Source organism: Bufo bufo, chromosome 5, assembly GCF_905171765.1.
Source record: "Bufo bufo chromosome 5, aBufBuf1.1, whole genome shotgun sequence".
NCBI classification, from domain to species: Eukaryota; Metazoa; Chordata; class Amphibia; order Anura; family Bufonidae; genus Bufo; species Bufo bufo.
Window position 1 is genome coordinate 131,382,500 of NC_053393.1, and position 16,270 is coordinate 131,398,769.

The 16,270-nt window shown below is 41.5% G+C and overlaps 1 protein-coding gene across 1 annotated transcript in view; it reads right to left on the minus strand.

The window, feature by feature from the left end:
• The window catches only part of RP1 (RP1 axonemal microtubule associated), a 595,469-nt gene that overhangs the window by 537,983 nt on the left and 41,216 nt on the right, over window positions 1-16,270 (minus strand). The window contains exon 2 of the mRNA XM_040433131.1: window positions 3,122-3,779. Coding sequence (XP_040289065.1) covers window positions 3,122-3,766 — 645 coding nt within the window. The 5' untranslated portion in view covers window positions 3,767-3,779. The remainder of the gene's footprint in view (window positions 1-3,121; window positions 3,780-16,270) is intronic.

Sequence of the window (16,270 nt, forward strand, 5' to 3'; positions counted from 1 at the left end):
AAGCCCACCCACTTTTATCGCCACTTTTAAAAAGTGAAAAAATGAAAAGTCTCAAATGATTGTGCAATTATACCAGGAGCCATAATTAGCATTTTTTTTATTTTCACCACAATAGGGGCGTAAACACTTTAGTAAATGTTCCTGACTGTGTATCACAGCCTGAGAACCTATGCGTCCATCTTGGATTTGAGATGAGGATCCAGAGAATTAGTAGATCTGCAGCTCAAAGGATGAAAAGGAGGTCACCATATAAGCAGAGCACCAGCTATAGGGGGTGCAGCGGGCCCCGGAGTCTCAGGGGGCCAAAAGACCCTTGTGCCACATTAGAAGACACCGGTATGATAGAAAGTGCATGCTGGTCAAGTTACACCTCTGGTTTGAGGGAAGGGGTTAGGTCAAGAATTTGGCAAGGGGGCTGTGCTGAACTCTTGCAGCAGGGCCCATGAGCCTTTAGCTATGACATTGCATGTAAGTGTTCTGTTCGTTCTCCACTTTGTGTGAGTTTTTTCTTGAACCTGAGGGTTGCTAATGGGGGTTTCCAGGACTTAAATATCAATGGTCTATGCTCTGGATAGGTAATCAATACCTGATTAGCGGGTGTCTGACTCCCAGCACCTCTACCAATCAGCTGTTGGAAGGGACCATGGTGCTCTGGAGAGTGCTGCAGCCTCTTCCTTGGCCAGTCACGTCATGTACATTGGTCACAAACTTTAGTCTTTGTGCAACTCAGTACCATACAAATGAATAAGACTAAGCTATAGTTCACAAAGCACAACCACTATACAAAGCACGGCACTGTGCTTGGCATACAAAGCAATTATTTCAGAGCTCATCTGAGCACAGAAGCCCCTTCAAACAGAAGATTGACGGGAGTGCCGACCCCACTTATTTAATATGGATGACCATCACCTAACCCAAGAACAGGCCATCTATATGTAAGTCCTGGGAAACCCCTTTAAATACCTACCAATTCTATGCTTATGAATTCAAGGCACTGAATGATTGACAGCTCATCCAGATATGCTTATACAGGGAAGGCTGTCAGTCAATGAATGAATCAGTCTGCCCTCTGGAATCTTAATCCCAGGGTGAGTAGGGATTTCAATCGGTAAATCACAAGTTATGTGGGATTTTTTTTATCACTTTGCCCACATAACAGGGATCAGTAACCATCGTCACTCCAGCTGCTGTGAAATTATAACTCCCAACATGCACCAGTACTTGTGTGTTCTTGTAACTCCCATAGAAGTGAAAGGAGGATTCTGGGAGTTGTAGTTTCAGAACAGCTGGAGTGCCGGAGGCTGCTGATCCATGATATATAACACAATGCCTGCAGTTATTTGCAATGTAACAAGAAGAGAGACAAAACATACAAATAGAACATTTTATTGGAATGGCGTGGATGCATTTATTTATGTTATTGGAATAACCCTCCGAAATGGATGGGCGAAGTTACAGAAACAGACCGTTTTTTTCTGTAGCTCCTGAGTTACGGAGACAGAGGTTGCTTTGCTACTCTCTTGGCTTTTATTCTCTGCTATGAGATTACTATATGGTCACTGTATACATTCTCAGTATTCATTTACAGCATAGAAGTAATGTTGGTATATTCCTGTAGTCTTTTTTTATTTTGCAAAGGTATAGTCACTGTATGGTGAAGTTATTTATTCACTGTATAATGGAGATATTTAGTCACCTTATGGTGGTGTTATTTAGTTATGGTATAGTAGTGTAATCCAGTGACAGTATGGTGGTGTATTTGTTTTCTTTTTGATCATCATCTTTGTTAACACTGATCAAATATCAATAATGCTACTCAGAAACAAGCAAATCATGACAAGTGTAAGATGTGGGGCACATTCCAATATGAACCTAGCTCTACAAGCAGCAGCTTTAGAACTAGCCCCAGTCCATCAATATACAGTATATCATGAATGGCCTTTACTTTTAATGATTTAATGTGATACTATATTTCCCCTGTAACATCTATAGAAGGGTAAATAAGTGTAGTGCCCCAGAGCCGGGGGTATCTGCAAATGTTTTATTATATTTTATATGTTTTGTAATATTCACTCCAGCAAGAGGAGATAATGGTCGGCAATGGTTGGCAGGAACAGAGCTAACTACCCTGTTCCTTACCTCTTAGTTGAAGTGGGCTGGCTCTACTTTCTCCCATGAGGGGGAGTTGGAGTCCAGACAGCAAAGAGGAAGGAAGCAAATGCCAGATCTCCTCCTTCTAGGGACTTATATGAGACCATCACTCTAGAGAGATCATCAGAATCAAGAACACTGCTTCCTGGAAGCTTCAGTGTGCCTAGACAGCAAAATGATTAGCAAAATAACTGCTTTACAGATCCTGCTGCAGTTGAGGGACTATGGCTCAGACACTGATCACTTAGAACAACCACCAGGCCATAATAACTTCAAGCCTGTATCTCACAGTGAACACCTATATCCACAAGTGCTTTCAAGTGCCATTAAATTGACATCCAAACAGCCACCATACCTCATCTGGTGCCAAAACTGCACTTTGTGCTTAACATTGCTGGGTGTGTCACATGTTGTATTTTCCACTAAATAAAGAGAGACTTTTATACATTCACTTCTGGCCTCACTCTTTAAACCACCTTTCCACACCACCAATCCCCAGGGAGCAATGGCCTAAGGGAGTACACTCTGACACAATACCTCATCAGGGCCACTACCACTCCCATCCAATGCACCAGCTCCTCAGGGGCTTGCTGCATAAGTAGCTGGCCGTGGCTTGACAAAATAAACTTTTTGTCTGGGAACTTGGGAACCTGACAGCTCTGCTGTCGATTTTTCTGTCACGGATTTGTGTTTGGTAAATTCAGAGTATTTTGTACCACCAAAGTGGTACCAGAAAATCTCATCCACACACTGTGGAAAAAATCATCAGTGTAAATTGACCTGTCTCATAGATTTAAATCCACAGCTTGTCAACTTATGTTGTAGATTTGACCCTTTTCAATGCATAGTTTGAAATCTGCAGCAAATCCCTATGAACTAAGATATTTTTACTACAAATTACATCCTATGTGAAAGTAATCTAAAGCTGTTATCTTTGATGGGACAAAGTAATACTTGGCAGGTTACTTACTCTCCTTCCATCAGTGCTGTAGAGTTTGTATACTGGAAATTGCATAACATCAGAAATTTGATCCAGAAAGACATCAAAGTTTTGTATATACTTCTTGTTCAGCACTAAGCTGTGTTTGCACTCTTTATCTCCATTTTTGAAAATCACAAAGTTCTTTGAGCTTCCAAGCACAACAGTATTTTCTTTTTGAAATGGTGCAACTTCATTATGTCGAGTAAGCTGTCTAACCCGGCGTCGAGCACTGATTGGCCTGGTACTTTGCCACAGCAATGGCTTCTTACTGGCTCGCTCAAGGTTAATAGGCTTTATCTTTCTTTGATGGGAGCAAATATAGGATTTACCATCCGCTAGTTCTTCTAGAGTGGTTATGTGGTGTATTCCACGTGGCGTTGTTATATTTCTAACTCCAAAAGGTAGAGGAACTTTCTTGGAGAGGCTGTCTAGCAAAGCATCAAATGTCTTAAAGGATCGGTTGGAGACAACCATTTTGATTCCATTGAACCTTGGGTCTCCACTTTTGTAGAAACAAATCCTCTTGGTGAAACTAGGATCTGTCATTCGTGAATATCGTGTGGAAGAAACCTGTATGCTGTCTGTTGAATTAGCTTGAGCAACAGAGATGTTGGTCGATGTAGTTTCACTCATCCTTGGCAGCACTCTAAAATAAATGAATGATAATAGAATAACATATCAGTAATATATAATAAATAGAGATGAGCGAAGTTTTGAAAAATTTGATTTGGCCGACTAGCCGAAGTTTGCAAAGGAGTTCGATTAGTTCCGAATTAATTTGTAACGAATCGCTATAAACCAGGTATACCCAGGCTTCTCAGCCCAATCATATTCTTCTCACTTGGTAGCCCAATCTCAGTGTGAAGGCTTGGAAGTTAACCCTTTTTCCGATGGGCATTTAAAAACGCACCATGGCGGTCGGGTGTCTGCTGTTTTAAAGAGCAGATACCTTGCACTTTTAACCCTTCAGGTGCCGTTGTGGGGAGATCTCTGAGTCCATGTGAGGTACAGGGCTGGTTCTAGCTTTGTTAGAGACTGTCATGTACTATATGATATCAGATTTCATTTTTTACATTAATTATGGGATAACCCATTTAAGTAATGGATTTTTAAATAAGGCCTTATGCACACATGTCTGCCACTGAATCTAATTTTTTAAAAAATTGCATACTACACAAGGTATACTAAGTTAGACTGAAAAGCTATGCGTTTGTCTAGAGCAGAGAAAAAGGTATCCTAGCCAAAGAATATTTCAATCCTTGGTGTGATTGGAGTTGTAGTGTCTGTATAACCAAAGGTTATAAATAAGTAGAATTCTTAGGTAGTATTGACAGCTTCTGCTCACACAACCTCATATTAAAATTTTAATGATCCTTGATAAATCAGAGGCAATTGAACCCTCCTACCCACTCTGCCTTCATGATAAACCGCAGAGGCGTTCGGCCAGTAAACATGTCACGCATATTAAAGTCATCTGTAATCCCCTGCATTACTATGCATTGAGCTGTAGAGCTTATTTAATTTAAATACATACCAGCAATTACCAGTGCAGCTTCTAATTACAATATATACATGTTTAAACAGATAGAACATATGAGTGTGACAAAGGCCATCTCCAGGGAACGATTACATCAGTCTGCATATAAATATAGAAGAAGCTACTTTTACAGGATGTCCAGCATTTCCACCACCTACTACTACTAGGTGTTAAAGCTGACTTGTCATTTGGTGTTGACTCTATTTCATTTGTACAGTGTTAATTTTAGGACATGGTCAGATATCATTGTTAAGTACCAGAATAATGCCAGTGTGACACCTGACTCCCGACCCTGACACCAGACTCCTGACCCTGACACCTGACTCTGACACCTGACCCTGACTTTGATATTTGACTCTGATATTTGAGTACAGTGTTCATTTTATGTCTGTGAAGGTTCTCATTTATCCAGGTCCTGGTATATCTGTAAAGAATAAATCAAGGCAACTGGACTTACTGTAGATTTCTTGAAAATGTTTCACTCGTTCTTCCAACGAGCTTTCTCAATTCTGAGTGACTGTACAAGAATTCTCTGGGAATAAATATGTAACTGAATCAACATCTGGTAATTATACCCAGCATGGGGTCAGAGGTCATTATACCCAGCATGGGTCAAAGGTGTTGATTCCATTATCCTAATTGGAGTCAGTAGGTGATAATGACCTCCTAGAAAAAGGTGTCAAGACAGCATTGTATATGGCAGACAATTGATGTCTAACCCCCCTGCATTTTGTTATCCCGAACTGCAAACAGCCATACCAGTGAGGAACTGACATGGAGGCGAAAGGAGGAAACAAGGACAGTGCAAAACAAAGAGAAATGGGTGCAGAATATTTCAGACCGGGTTCTCACCCAGCCTGAGATGGATGTCCTTGCTAAAGGGTTGAATTTCGCAATCACACCAAGAACCATACCAATAGTTGATATTATTTCAGCCACAGCAACAAAGTACCACAGGGTGAGGCTGAACAACTTCGCTTTAAAGTGTCTGCAGCTCTGGCCAGTGCCAAACCACCTCCTTCAAACTTGACTAGAGAAGAAAGGAAGGCGGTTACATCTCTGAAGAAAGACACAAACATCACCATCCTGCCTGCGGATAAAGGTAGATGCACGGTTGTACTTAATACATCTGACTACGATGCCAGGGTTAGCACACTCCTGGATGATAACAACACATATGAGGCCCTAAGACGAGACCCAACCAGTGGCTACAAAAAGAAGGTTATATAACTACTACAACAACTAGAGAAGGACAAACTCATTGATCGGGCCATGTATCATCGCCTCTACCCTGGGCAAGCCCCTCCATGTATTTATTGACTTCCTAAGATACATAAGGATGGGACTCCTCTCAGGCCAATTGTCAGCAGCATCAACTCTGTGACCTACAATGTGTCAAAATACTTAGCCAGAATCCTAGCGCCCTTGGTTGGAAACACACAACATCACATACAGAACTCTCAGGATTTCACCACCAAAATCCAGAACTTGGTATTGGGCACAGAAGACAGAAGAAACAATGGTCTCCTATGATCCTGCATACCCACTACAGAGGCAATTGAAACAGTCAGGAAAAAGTTGCTACTAGACAACACCTTAGGCTGCAGAACAGAACTTAGCCCAGACCAAGTGTGTGCCTTACTGGACCTTTGTCTGAGTACCACCTACTTCAAGTATAATGACAAGTTCTACAAGCAAAAACATGGCTGTGCTATGGGATCGCCATTCTCACCTATTGTAGCGAACCTGTATATGGAGGAAGTAGAAAGGAAAGCCCTGACCACTTTCATGGGAATTACACCGAGTCATTGGTTCAGATATATGGATGACACTTGGGTTAAAATTCATAAACAAGAGTTACAGGCTTTCACCGACCACATCAACTCAGTGGATCATAACATCAATTTCACGCGGGAAGATATGCAGAACAACAAACTGGCGTTTCTGGACTGTCTTATAACAGTGGAAGAGGGAAGGAAGCTGGGAATAGAGGTCTATCGAAAACCAACACACACAGACCAGTACCTGCTATTTGATTCCCACCATCCTCTAGACCACAAACTGGGAGTCATCCAGACTCTACACCACCGGGCAGAGAAAATCCCCACCAGCACAGAGGCCAAGGCGAAGGAATTCAAACACCTCAGAGGGGCACTTAAAACTTGTGGGTATCCAGATTGGGCCCTTGTCAAAACAGAAGGAAGGAGAAGAAAGAGCACCAAGACTACCAGTGAGGGCGAGAAGCATGACAGACGCAAGAATATGGTTATCCCATATGTAGCTGGGGTGTCTGAGAAACTCAAAAGGATTTTTAATAAACATCACATCCCTGTCTGCTTTAAACCCAGCAACACACTGAGGCAACAACTGGTTCACCCAAAAGACCCAACGCCTAAACACAAGATGGACAACATTGTGTACGCAGTCCAGTGCAATGAGGAATGCTCAGAACTGTATATCTGCGAAACAAAACAACAACTACATCAGCGTATGGCTCAGCATAGAAGAGCCAAAACCTCTGGTCAAGATTCAGCCGTGTACTTACATCTAAAAGAAACAGGTCACACCTTTGAAGACAGTCAAGTACGTGTTTTGGATAAGGAGGCCGATTAGTACAAACGAGGTGTGAAGGAGGCCATCTACGTAAAAATGGAGAAGCCAAGCTTGAATAGAGGCGGGGGGGGGGGGGGGGGTTAGACATCTATTGTCTGCCACATACAATGCTGTCTTGACACCTTTTTCTGGGAGGTTATTATCACCTACTGGCTCCAATTAGGATAATGGCATCTACACCTTTGACCCCATGCTGGGTATAATGACCTCTGACCCCATGCTGGGTATAATTACCAGATGTTGATTCAGTTACATATTTATTCCCAGAGAATTCTTGTACAGTCACTCAAAATTGAGAAAGCTCGTTGGAAGAATGAGTGAAACGTTTTCAAGAAATCTACAGTAAGTCCAGTTGCCTTGATTTATTCTTTACAGATAGTGTTCATTTTAGGACATGGTCAGATATCATTGTCAAATATCAGAATAATGCCAGTTTGACACATGACACCGACACCTGACACCTGATCCTGACACCTGACTCTGACACCTGACCCTGATATTTGACTCTGACATCTGAGTTTGACTTATTGTTTTCATAGGTCAGGGTCAAAGTGAGAATGAGTTATAGATAAATTGTGTATTTGTATGCTAAATCACACAACCAAAGAAAGTCTACAGCTGAGCTTATAGCTCTGTGTCTGAACTGCTATAAGTCTTAATTTTTCAAACTTGACCCGTTACCACATGTTGAGACACGGCGATAATAATTATTTAAAGTTGGTCACTGGGACCAGAAGTTGTCTTTAGGTTTACATGTGTTACTTTGTGCCTATATATAAAATGTAACGTTTATTTTTTGATAAAACTTCCCTACCTATGACTGACATTTAAAAATTATCAGCTGTGTCTGCAATTTCCGCTTGTTATTGCCTTGTTTTTTTGCAGTGGGGCTGCCTATGAGGCTCTCATTCCTTTCTGCCTAACAGATTCTTCTATTTTCCCATGGTATCTGCCGTGCTGTTATGGGCTCACACTGTTTTCTCACAGTGCACTGCTCCTCTAAGTCTGTGGGTTCCCTCTTATCACTCCCTATTTGCTCATTCAGGCTGCATGTCTATTGCCTTTGCAGTCACTCGCTGTTTAAAACACATGTAGCATTCACACTCTGACCCCCGACATGTTTCGCCAAACACTTGGCGTCCTCAGGGGTTTTGGGCAGTCTAATCGTGAAGGGGGCGGAACCAAGCTTTTGAAACCTCCCTGCCAGCGATGTCACAGTATCGCTGGCTACTGTGTGTCTCTTTTGTTACTATGTTAACTTCTCGACCTATCAGTGATGACTTCTTAGGGTTACTGCCTTTTAATCACTTCCATGTACACTGTTGTCCAATCCGTGCGCACCTTTAACTTGCGCATGCGTCAGGATTTATATTCCATCAGATTATGTGACTTTTGACAGGCGCATTGGAAGTCACATAATCTGACGGAATATAAGTCCTGACGCATGCGCAAGGTAAAGGTGCGCACGGATTGGACAACAGTGTACATGGGAGTGATTAAAAGGCAGTAACCCTAAGAAGTCATCACTGATAGGTCGAGAAGTTAACATAGTAACAAAAGAGACACACAGTAGCCAGCGATACTGTGACATCGCTGGCAGGGAGGTTTCAAAAGCTTGCTTCCGCCCCCTTCACGATTAGACTGCCCAAAACCCCTGAGGACGCCAAGTGTTTGGCGAAACATGTCGGGGGGCAGAGTGTGAATGCTACATGTGTTTTAAACAGTGAGTGACTGCAAAAGCAATAGACATGCAGCCTGAATGAGCAAATAGGGAGCGATAAGAGGGAACCCACAGACTTAGAGGAGCAATGCACTGTGAGAAAACAGTGTGAGCCCATAACAGCACGGCAGATACCATGGGAAAATAGAAGAATCTGTTAGGCAGAAAGGAATAAGAGCCCCATAGGCAGCCCCACTGCAAAAAAACAAGGCAATAACAAGCGGAAATTGCAGACACAGCTGATAATTTTTAAATGTCAGTCATAGGTAGAGAAGTTTTATCAAAAAATAAACGTTACATTTTATATATAGGCACAAAGTAACACATGTAAACCTAAAGACAACTTCTGGTCCCAGTGACCAACTGTAAATAATTATTATGAACTGCTATAAGCTGACATATCATACATCGCTAAAGCTATAGCTCAGTGGTTTAAATGCTTGTCTCACATGCAGTGTTCTTGGGTTCAAACCCCCTATGAGTCTTTTAAAAAAAATTGACATTTTATTGAGCCCTAGAAAAGAGACAAATTCAAGTGATGTGTGACCCTGATGCTTTTCTCTTCTCACCAGTCAGTGTCGCATTGACTTTGACTTTGAAGCTAAAAGTCAATGCAACGCTGACTAGTGAGAAGAGAAAAGCATCAGGGTCACACATGACTTGAATTTTTCTCTATTCTAGGGCTCAATAAAATAAAAAATAAATTTAAAGACTAGTAGGGGTTTTGAACCCAATCAGACTTCATGCGAGGCAAGCGTCTAAACCACTGAGCTATAGCTTGAGTAATGTATGATATGTCAGCTTATAGCAGTTCAGGCACAGAGCTATAAGCTCAGCTGTATACTTTCTTTGGTTGTGTGATTTAGCATACAAGAACACAGTATATCTATAACTCATTCTCACTTTGACCCTGACCTATGAAGATGATAAGTCAAACTCAAATACAGTGTTCATTTTAGGACATGGTCAGATATCCTTGTCAAGTATCAGAATAATGCCAGTGTGACACCTGACCCTGACACTTGACCCTGACACTGACACCTGACTCCTGACCCTGACCCCCGACCCTGACTTTGATATTTGACTCTGACATTTGAGTTTGACTTATCATCTTCATAGGTCAGGGTCAAAGTGAGAATGAGTTATAGATATACTGTGTTCTTGTATGCTAAATCACACAACCAAAGAAAGTATCATATATCATATATCATATATCATGCATCACTGAAGCTATAGCTCAGTGGTTTAGATGTTTGCCTCACATGCAGTGTTCTTAGGTTCAAAGCCCTATCAGTCTTTAAAAAGAATTGACATTTTATTGAGCCCTAGTGACTTTTCTCTTCTCACTAGTCAGCGTCGCATTGACTTTTAGCTTCATTGAAAACACCTAACAGCCTTTAAAAGTTGCAGACTTTTTTTGAGCCCTAGAAAAGAGACAAATTCAAGTGATGTGTGACCCTGATGTCTGACTTTTCTCTTCTCACTAGTCAGCATCGCATTGCATTTTAGCTTCATTGTACTTTTAATATGCTCAATCACATGGATGAGGAGAATCCTTCCATTGCTCTCTGTAGCTATAGCCCAGTGGTTTAGACACTTGCCTCGCCCTAAAATGAACACTGTACATTTGCTACATAGTGAATTATGCTTCATAGTGATAAAATCATTGTCACTTCACCTGCATATTTTCAAAGTTAGCAAAATGAATACATTGAAATTTGTACCTTCTATCTGTTGACAAGGCAGAGAATTTTTGAAATGCTGTTATGCTTTTATAGTGCGAATTTTTATTGCGAATATCGGCACTTCGAGAATTCGCAAATATTTAGAAATTTAGAAATTAGTTTTTTTAGAATATTTGTCTTTTTTTCCATCTGAAGTTATGATTCGTCCCTGCTTAAGTTAAGCAGGGAGGAATCATGACTTCAGATGGAAAAAAAGACGAATATTCTAAAAAACAAATATATTCGATATAGTGCTATATATTAGTTTTTTAGAATATTCGTAATATTCTAAAACAAGACTATAGCGAATATTCGAGATTTTTTTTAAATCAGTACACATGATCCCTCCCTGCTTCTAGCTTGTGGGCGAAAGAGAAGGCTGCAATATCTTTGACTTTAGGAGTAGTGTTGATTGCGAATTTTCGCAATGCGAGTTTTCGTAATATAATAATTCACTATATATTCTTGTTTTAGAATATTACAAATATTCTAAAAAATGAATATATAGCAATATAGCGAATATTCGCAAAAAAAAAACGGATATAGAGCAATTTAGCTAATACAGTGCTATAATCTTCTTTGTCTAATAGTTGTAATTTTTTTCTCATCTGAAGTTCAGATTGGAAAAAAATGACAACTATAAAAAAAAAGGTTATAGCACTACCGTATATACCGGCGTATAAGACGACTTTTGAGCCCTAGAAAATATTTTCTAGAGTGGGGGGTCCTCTTATACGCCGGGTATGGCGGGCGCTGCAGTGCCGGGACGCCCGAATTATCAACAGAGAGAGCCCGGGCTATTGCCTTGTATCCCCAGCAGCTGAGAGCTGCGATGTAACCCACGGCATATGCCCCCCCTGCGCTGTACCTTGTATACCGCCCCCTGCTCTGTACCTTGTATGCCTCCCCCCTGCTCTGTACCTTGTATGCTCCTTGTACCGCCATACTCCCGGCCGCTCGCATCTCGCTCCTACGCATGTGCAAGATTTCATGCTGCGAGCGTGGATACACGGGATCCGCACGGCCGCTCGCATCTCACTCCTGCGCATGTGCGAGATCTCCGTGCGGCGTATCTAAGTGCGGCGCAGATGTGCATATGTGAATGTGAATATGAAGAATAACATAACAAAAACATGTTTAGGGTATAGGTGGCACATGTTTAGGGTCTGGGAGGCAGGGAGGGAGGACAAGGAAGGTGGTGGGATGCAGGGATGGTGGTGATACCATGGGATGGCGGTGGTACGTAGGGATGGTGGTGGGATGCAGGGATGGCATGCAAACAGCATGTCATACTTATTTGAATTAAAATTACCATATTGAAATCAGATCTAATGCTTTTTAAATTTTTCTTTGGTGTGTGTTGAAAAAGGGGTAGTCTTATACGGCGAGTATATCCCAAACTCTATATTTTCAGTGTAAAAGTTGGGGGTCGTCTTATACGCCCAGTCGTCTTATACGCAGGCATATACGGTATATTATCAAAATTGTTCTACATTCGTTTTTTTTTTCTAATATTCGCTATAGTGCTATATATTCTTGCTTTAGAATATTCCGAATATAAAAAAAAACTAATATATTTGTTTTTTAGAATATTCGTCTTTTTTTTTAAATCTGTACAGTTGTTCCACTTAGGCACACTCCTCCCCGAAAAGCGTCCCCGTCACCATGGGAATGCCTGGGGGTTATAATATACCGTCGGATCTGAGTTTTCACAATCTCATTAATTCTCATTACGAAAATTCTCTTTGCAAAAATTCTCATTACGAAAATTCGCATTGTGAAAATTCTCATTACGAAAATTCGCATTGCGAAAATTCGCAATTAACACTACTCCTAACGAATATTCAAATTCGCGAATATTCGACGAATATTCTACAAAATATTCGCGAAATATCGCGAATTCGAATATGACCCCTGCTGCTCATCACTAGTGAGCAGGTGTAATTACAAGCCATCCCATTCACTTCAATGGGACAGCTCTGTAGTATTTAAGTGTATAGGAAGGAGCCATCCCATTGATGTGAATGGAACGGCTTCTTGTACTTACACCTGCTCACAGCTGCAATATCGACAGTGAGCAGACAAACAATGAAGGGAGGGCAGATCTTACATGAGCTCTGCCTTCTCTTCAACCAGCTGATCGAGGGGTGTTGAACCCCCACCAGTCTGATATAGATGACCTATTCTGAGGATAGGTCATCAATATGAATAAAGCAGAGAACCCTTTTAATAACAAAGGGGGAAGTTGAGCTGTGAGATAGAGATCTACTGCTGTGGACCTGCTAACGTACAGTACAGACCAAAAGTTTGGACACACCTTCTCATTCAAAGAGTTTTCTTTATTTTCATGACTATGAAGGCATCAAAACTATGAATTAACACATGTGGAATTATATACACTCACCTAAAGAATTATTAGGAACACCTGTTCTATTTCTCATTAATGCAATTATCTAGACAACCAATCACATGGCAGTTGCTTTAATGCATTTAGGGGGGTGTTCCTGGTCAAGACAATCTCCTGAACTCCAAACTGAATGTCAGAATGGGAAAGAAAGGTGATTTAAGCAATTTTGAGCGTGGCATGGTTGTTGGTGCCAGACGGGCCGGTCTGAGTATTTCACAATCTGCTCAGTTACTGGGATTTTCACGCACAACCATTTCTAGGGTTTACAAAGAATGGTGTGAAAAGGGAAAAACATCCAGTATGCGGCAGTCCTGTGGGCGAAAATGCCTTGTGGATGCTAGAGGTCAGAGGAGAATGGGCCGACTGATTCAGAGCAACGTTGACTGAAATAACCACTCGTTACAACCGAGGTATGCAGCAAAGCATTTGTGAAGCCACAACACGCACAACCTTGAGGCGAATGGGCTACAACAGCAGAAGACCCCACCGGGTACCACTCATCTCCACTACAAATAGGAAAAAGAGGCTACAATTTGCACGAGCTCACCAAAATTGGACTGTTGAAGACTGGAAAAATGTTGCCTGGTCTGATGAGTCTCGATTTCTGTTGAGACATTCAAATGATAGAGTCCGAATTTGGCGTAAACAGAATGAGAACATGTATCCATCCTCTAATGGCTACTTCCAGCAGGATAATGCACCATGTCACAAAGCTCGAATCATTTCAAATTGGTTTCTTGAACATGACAATGAGTTCACTGTACTAAAATGGCCCCACAGTCACCAGATCTCAACCCAATAGAGCATCTTTGGGATGTGGTGGAACGGGAGCTTCATGCCCTGGATGTGCATCCCTCAAATCTCCATCAACTGCAAGATGCTATCCTATCAATATGGGCCAACATTTCTGCTATCAGCACCTTGTTGAATCAATGCCACGTAGAATTAAGGCAGTTCTGAAGGCAAAAGGGGGTCCAACACCGTATTAGTATGGTGTTCCTAATAATTCTTTAGGTGAGTGTACAGAACAAACAAGTGTGAAGCAACTGAAAATATGTCATATTCTAGGTTCTTCAAAGTAGCCACCTTTTGCTTTGATTACTGCTTTGCACACTCTTGGCATTCTCTTGATGAGCTTCAAGAGGTAGTCCCCTGAAATGGTCTTCCTACAGTCTTGAAGGAGTTCCCAGAGATCCTTAGCACTTGTTGGCCCTTTTGCCCTCACTCTGCGGTCCAGCTCACCCCAAACCATCTCGATTGGGTTCAGGTCCGGTGACTGTGGAGGCCAGGTCATCTGGCGCAGCACCCTATCACTCTCCTTCATGGTCAAATAGCCCTTACTTTCAAAGTTTTCCCAATTTTTCGGCTGACTGACTGACCTTCATTTCTTAAAATAATGATGGGCACTCATTTTTCTTTACTTAGCTGCTTTTTTCTTGCCATAATACAAATTCTAACAGTCTATTCAGTAGGACTATCAGCTGTGTATCCACCTGACTTCTCCTCAATGCAACTGATGGTCCCAACCCCATTTATAAGGCAAGAAATCCTACTTATTAAACCTGACAGGGCACACCTGTGAAGTGAAAACCATTTCAGGGGACTACCTCTTGAAGCTCATCAAGAGAATGCCAAGAGTGTTCAAAGCAGTAATCAAAGCAAAAGGTGGCTACTTTGAAGAACCTAGAATATGACATATTTTCAGTTGTTTCACACTTGTTTGTTATGTATATAATTCCACATGTGTTAATTCATAGTTTTGATGCCTTCAGTGTGAATCTACAATTTTCATAGACATGAAAATAAAGAAAACTCTTTGAATGAGAAGGTGTGTCCAAACTTTTGGTCTGTACTGTATATGTTTTTTTTACAGAACTCTGCAGGATAAAAAAGCACAGTGTGCTACTTATACATTAAACGGATGGCAAAAATGTGATGTGAACCCACCCTAACTAACCTTCTATTTAACCCCTACATTACCAGCACTGTAAATGTACAGCACTGGTCATCTTTTTAAATATTGCGTCCACATGCGAGCGCAGCAGGCACCATTGCCGCTGGGTTTCTGTTGTTTCAAACAGCAGAGGCCAGAGGTGAATGTCCGTGATAAGGGTACTGTATACTGCCGTATACTTTATACTGTAGACTGTGGGGTATAGTTTTCTTAAATTTTGCCAGAAAAAAATAATGGAGTGGAACGCGAAAGGGGGGATGGTCGGCACAAATGGAGGAAGGTGGCACAAGATGGGTAAACAGCCCTGGGCCTATGATACACTCAATCCGCCCCTGGCTACATAATTATCTGACCCTCTTACAGCCTGGCACGTTATAACACGTTTCATAAGGCTGGGTTCACATCTGCAGCGCTGTTCAGTTTTTCTGACATACACAGGACACCAACAACACCCTCCAGATCCTGTTGACAATAGTGGGATTCAGCCGGTTTCCATTATGGATTCCAACATACCACCAAAAAAAAATCTAGTATTTTTACTTGAATATATAATGGACACTATTGATGGAACCTCTCTAGTGCCCTGGAGCAGGGAGCAGGACATTTGCCTATTTCCCCTATGCAAACTTGCACTGTTTAATACCATGTAATTGCATTTTATATGTTGTGATATATATCCTCTTCATTACCACTGTATTTGCAAGGCTCTGTGGAAAGGGTTAATGAATACTGAGAGACTGTTAGGACTTTGAATGAGAAGCTGGTAATTTTCCACAGCTGCCATAGAGTTTAAAGAAGAGCATGTTTTGGAGGGAAAAGGCCAGACTTGTTTAACACTAAAAGCAGACAGACTGACCATTTGAATGTCTGTTTTTTGCTATGTTGTTATGTCTGGAAGCTTGTTTTTGTCTGGAAAAACTACTGTGTCATTGCCATTGACTGTTATTGAAGCTCTAATATAAGTCAATGAGAGATGAAAAGTGTACTGAGCTTCTCCACTCCACCCCTCCCACTAAAAGGTTCCAGTCTAGCTAGAAATGGTATATAAGTAGAGAAGTAAAAGCCCCTAGTGTTCTGCAGTTAGGGACCAGTGCTTGGAGGGGGAGACTCATGCCAGACTGCATGAGTGACTGGAAGAAAATGCTGAGATGGGGACACTGAGCCCTAGACTATGGGTCGCCA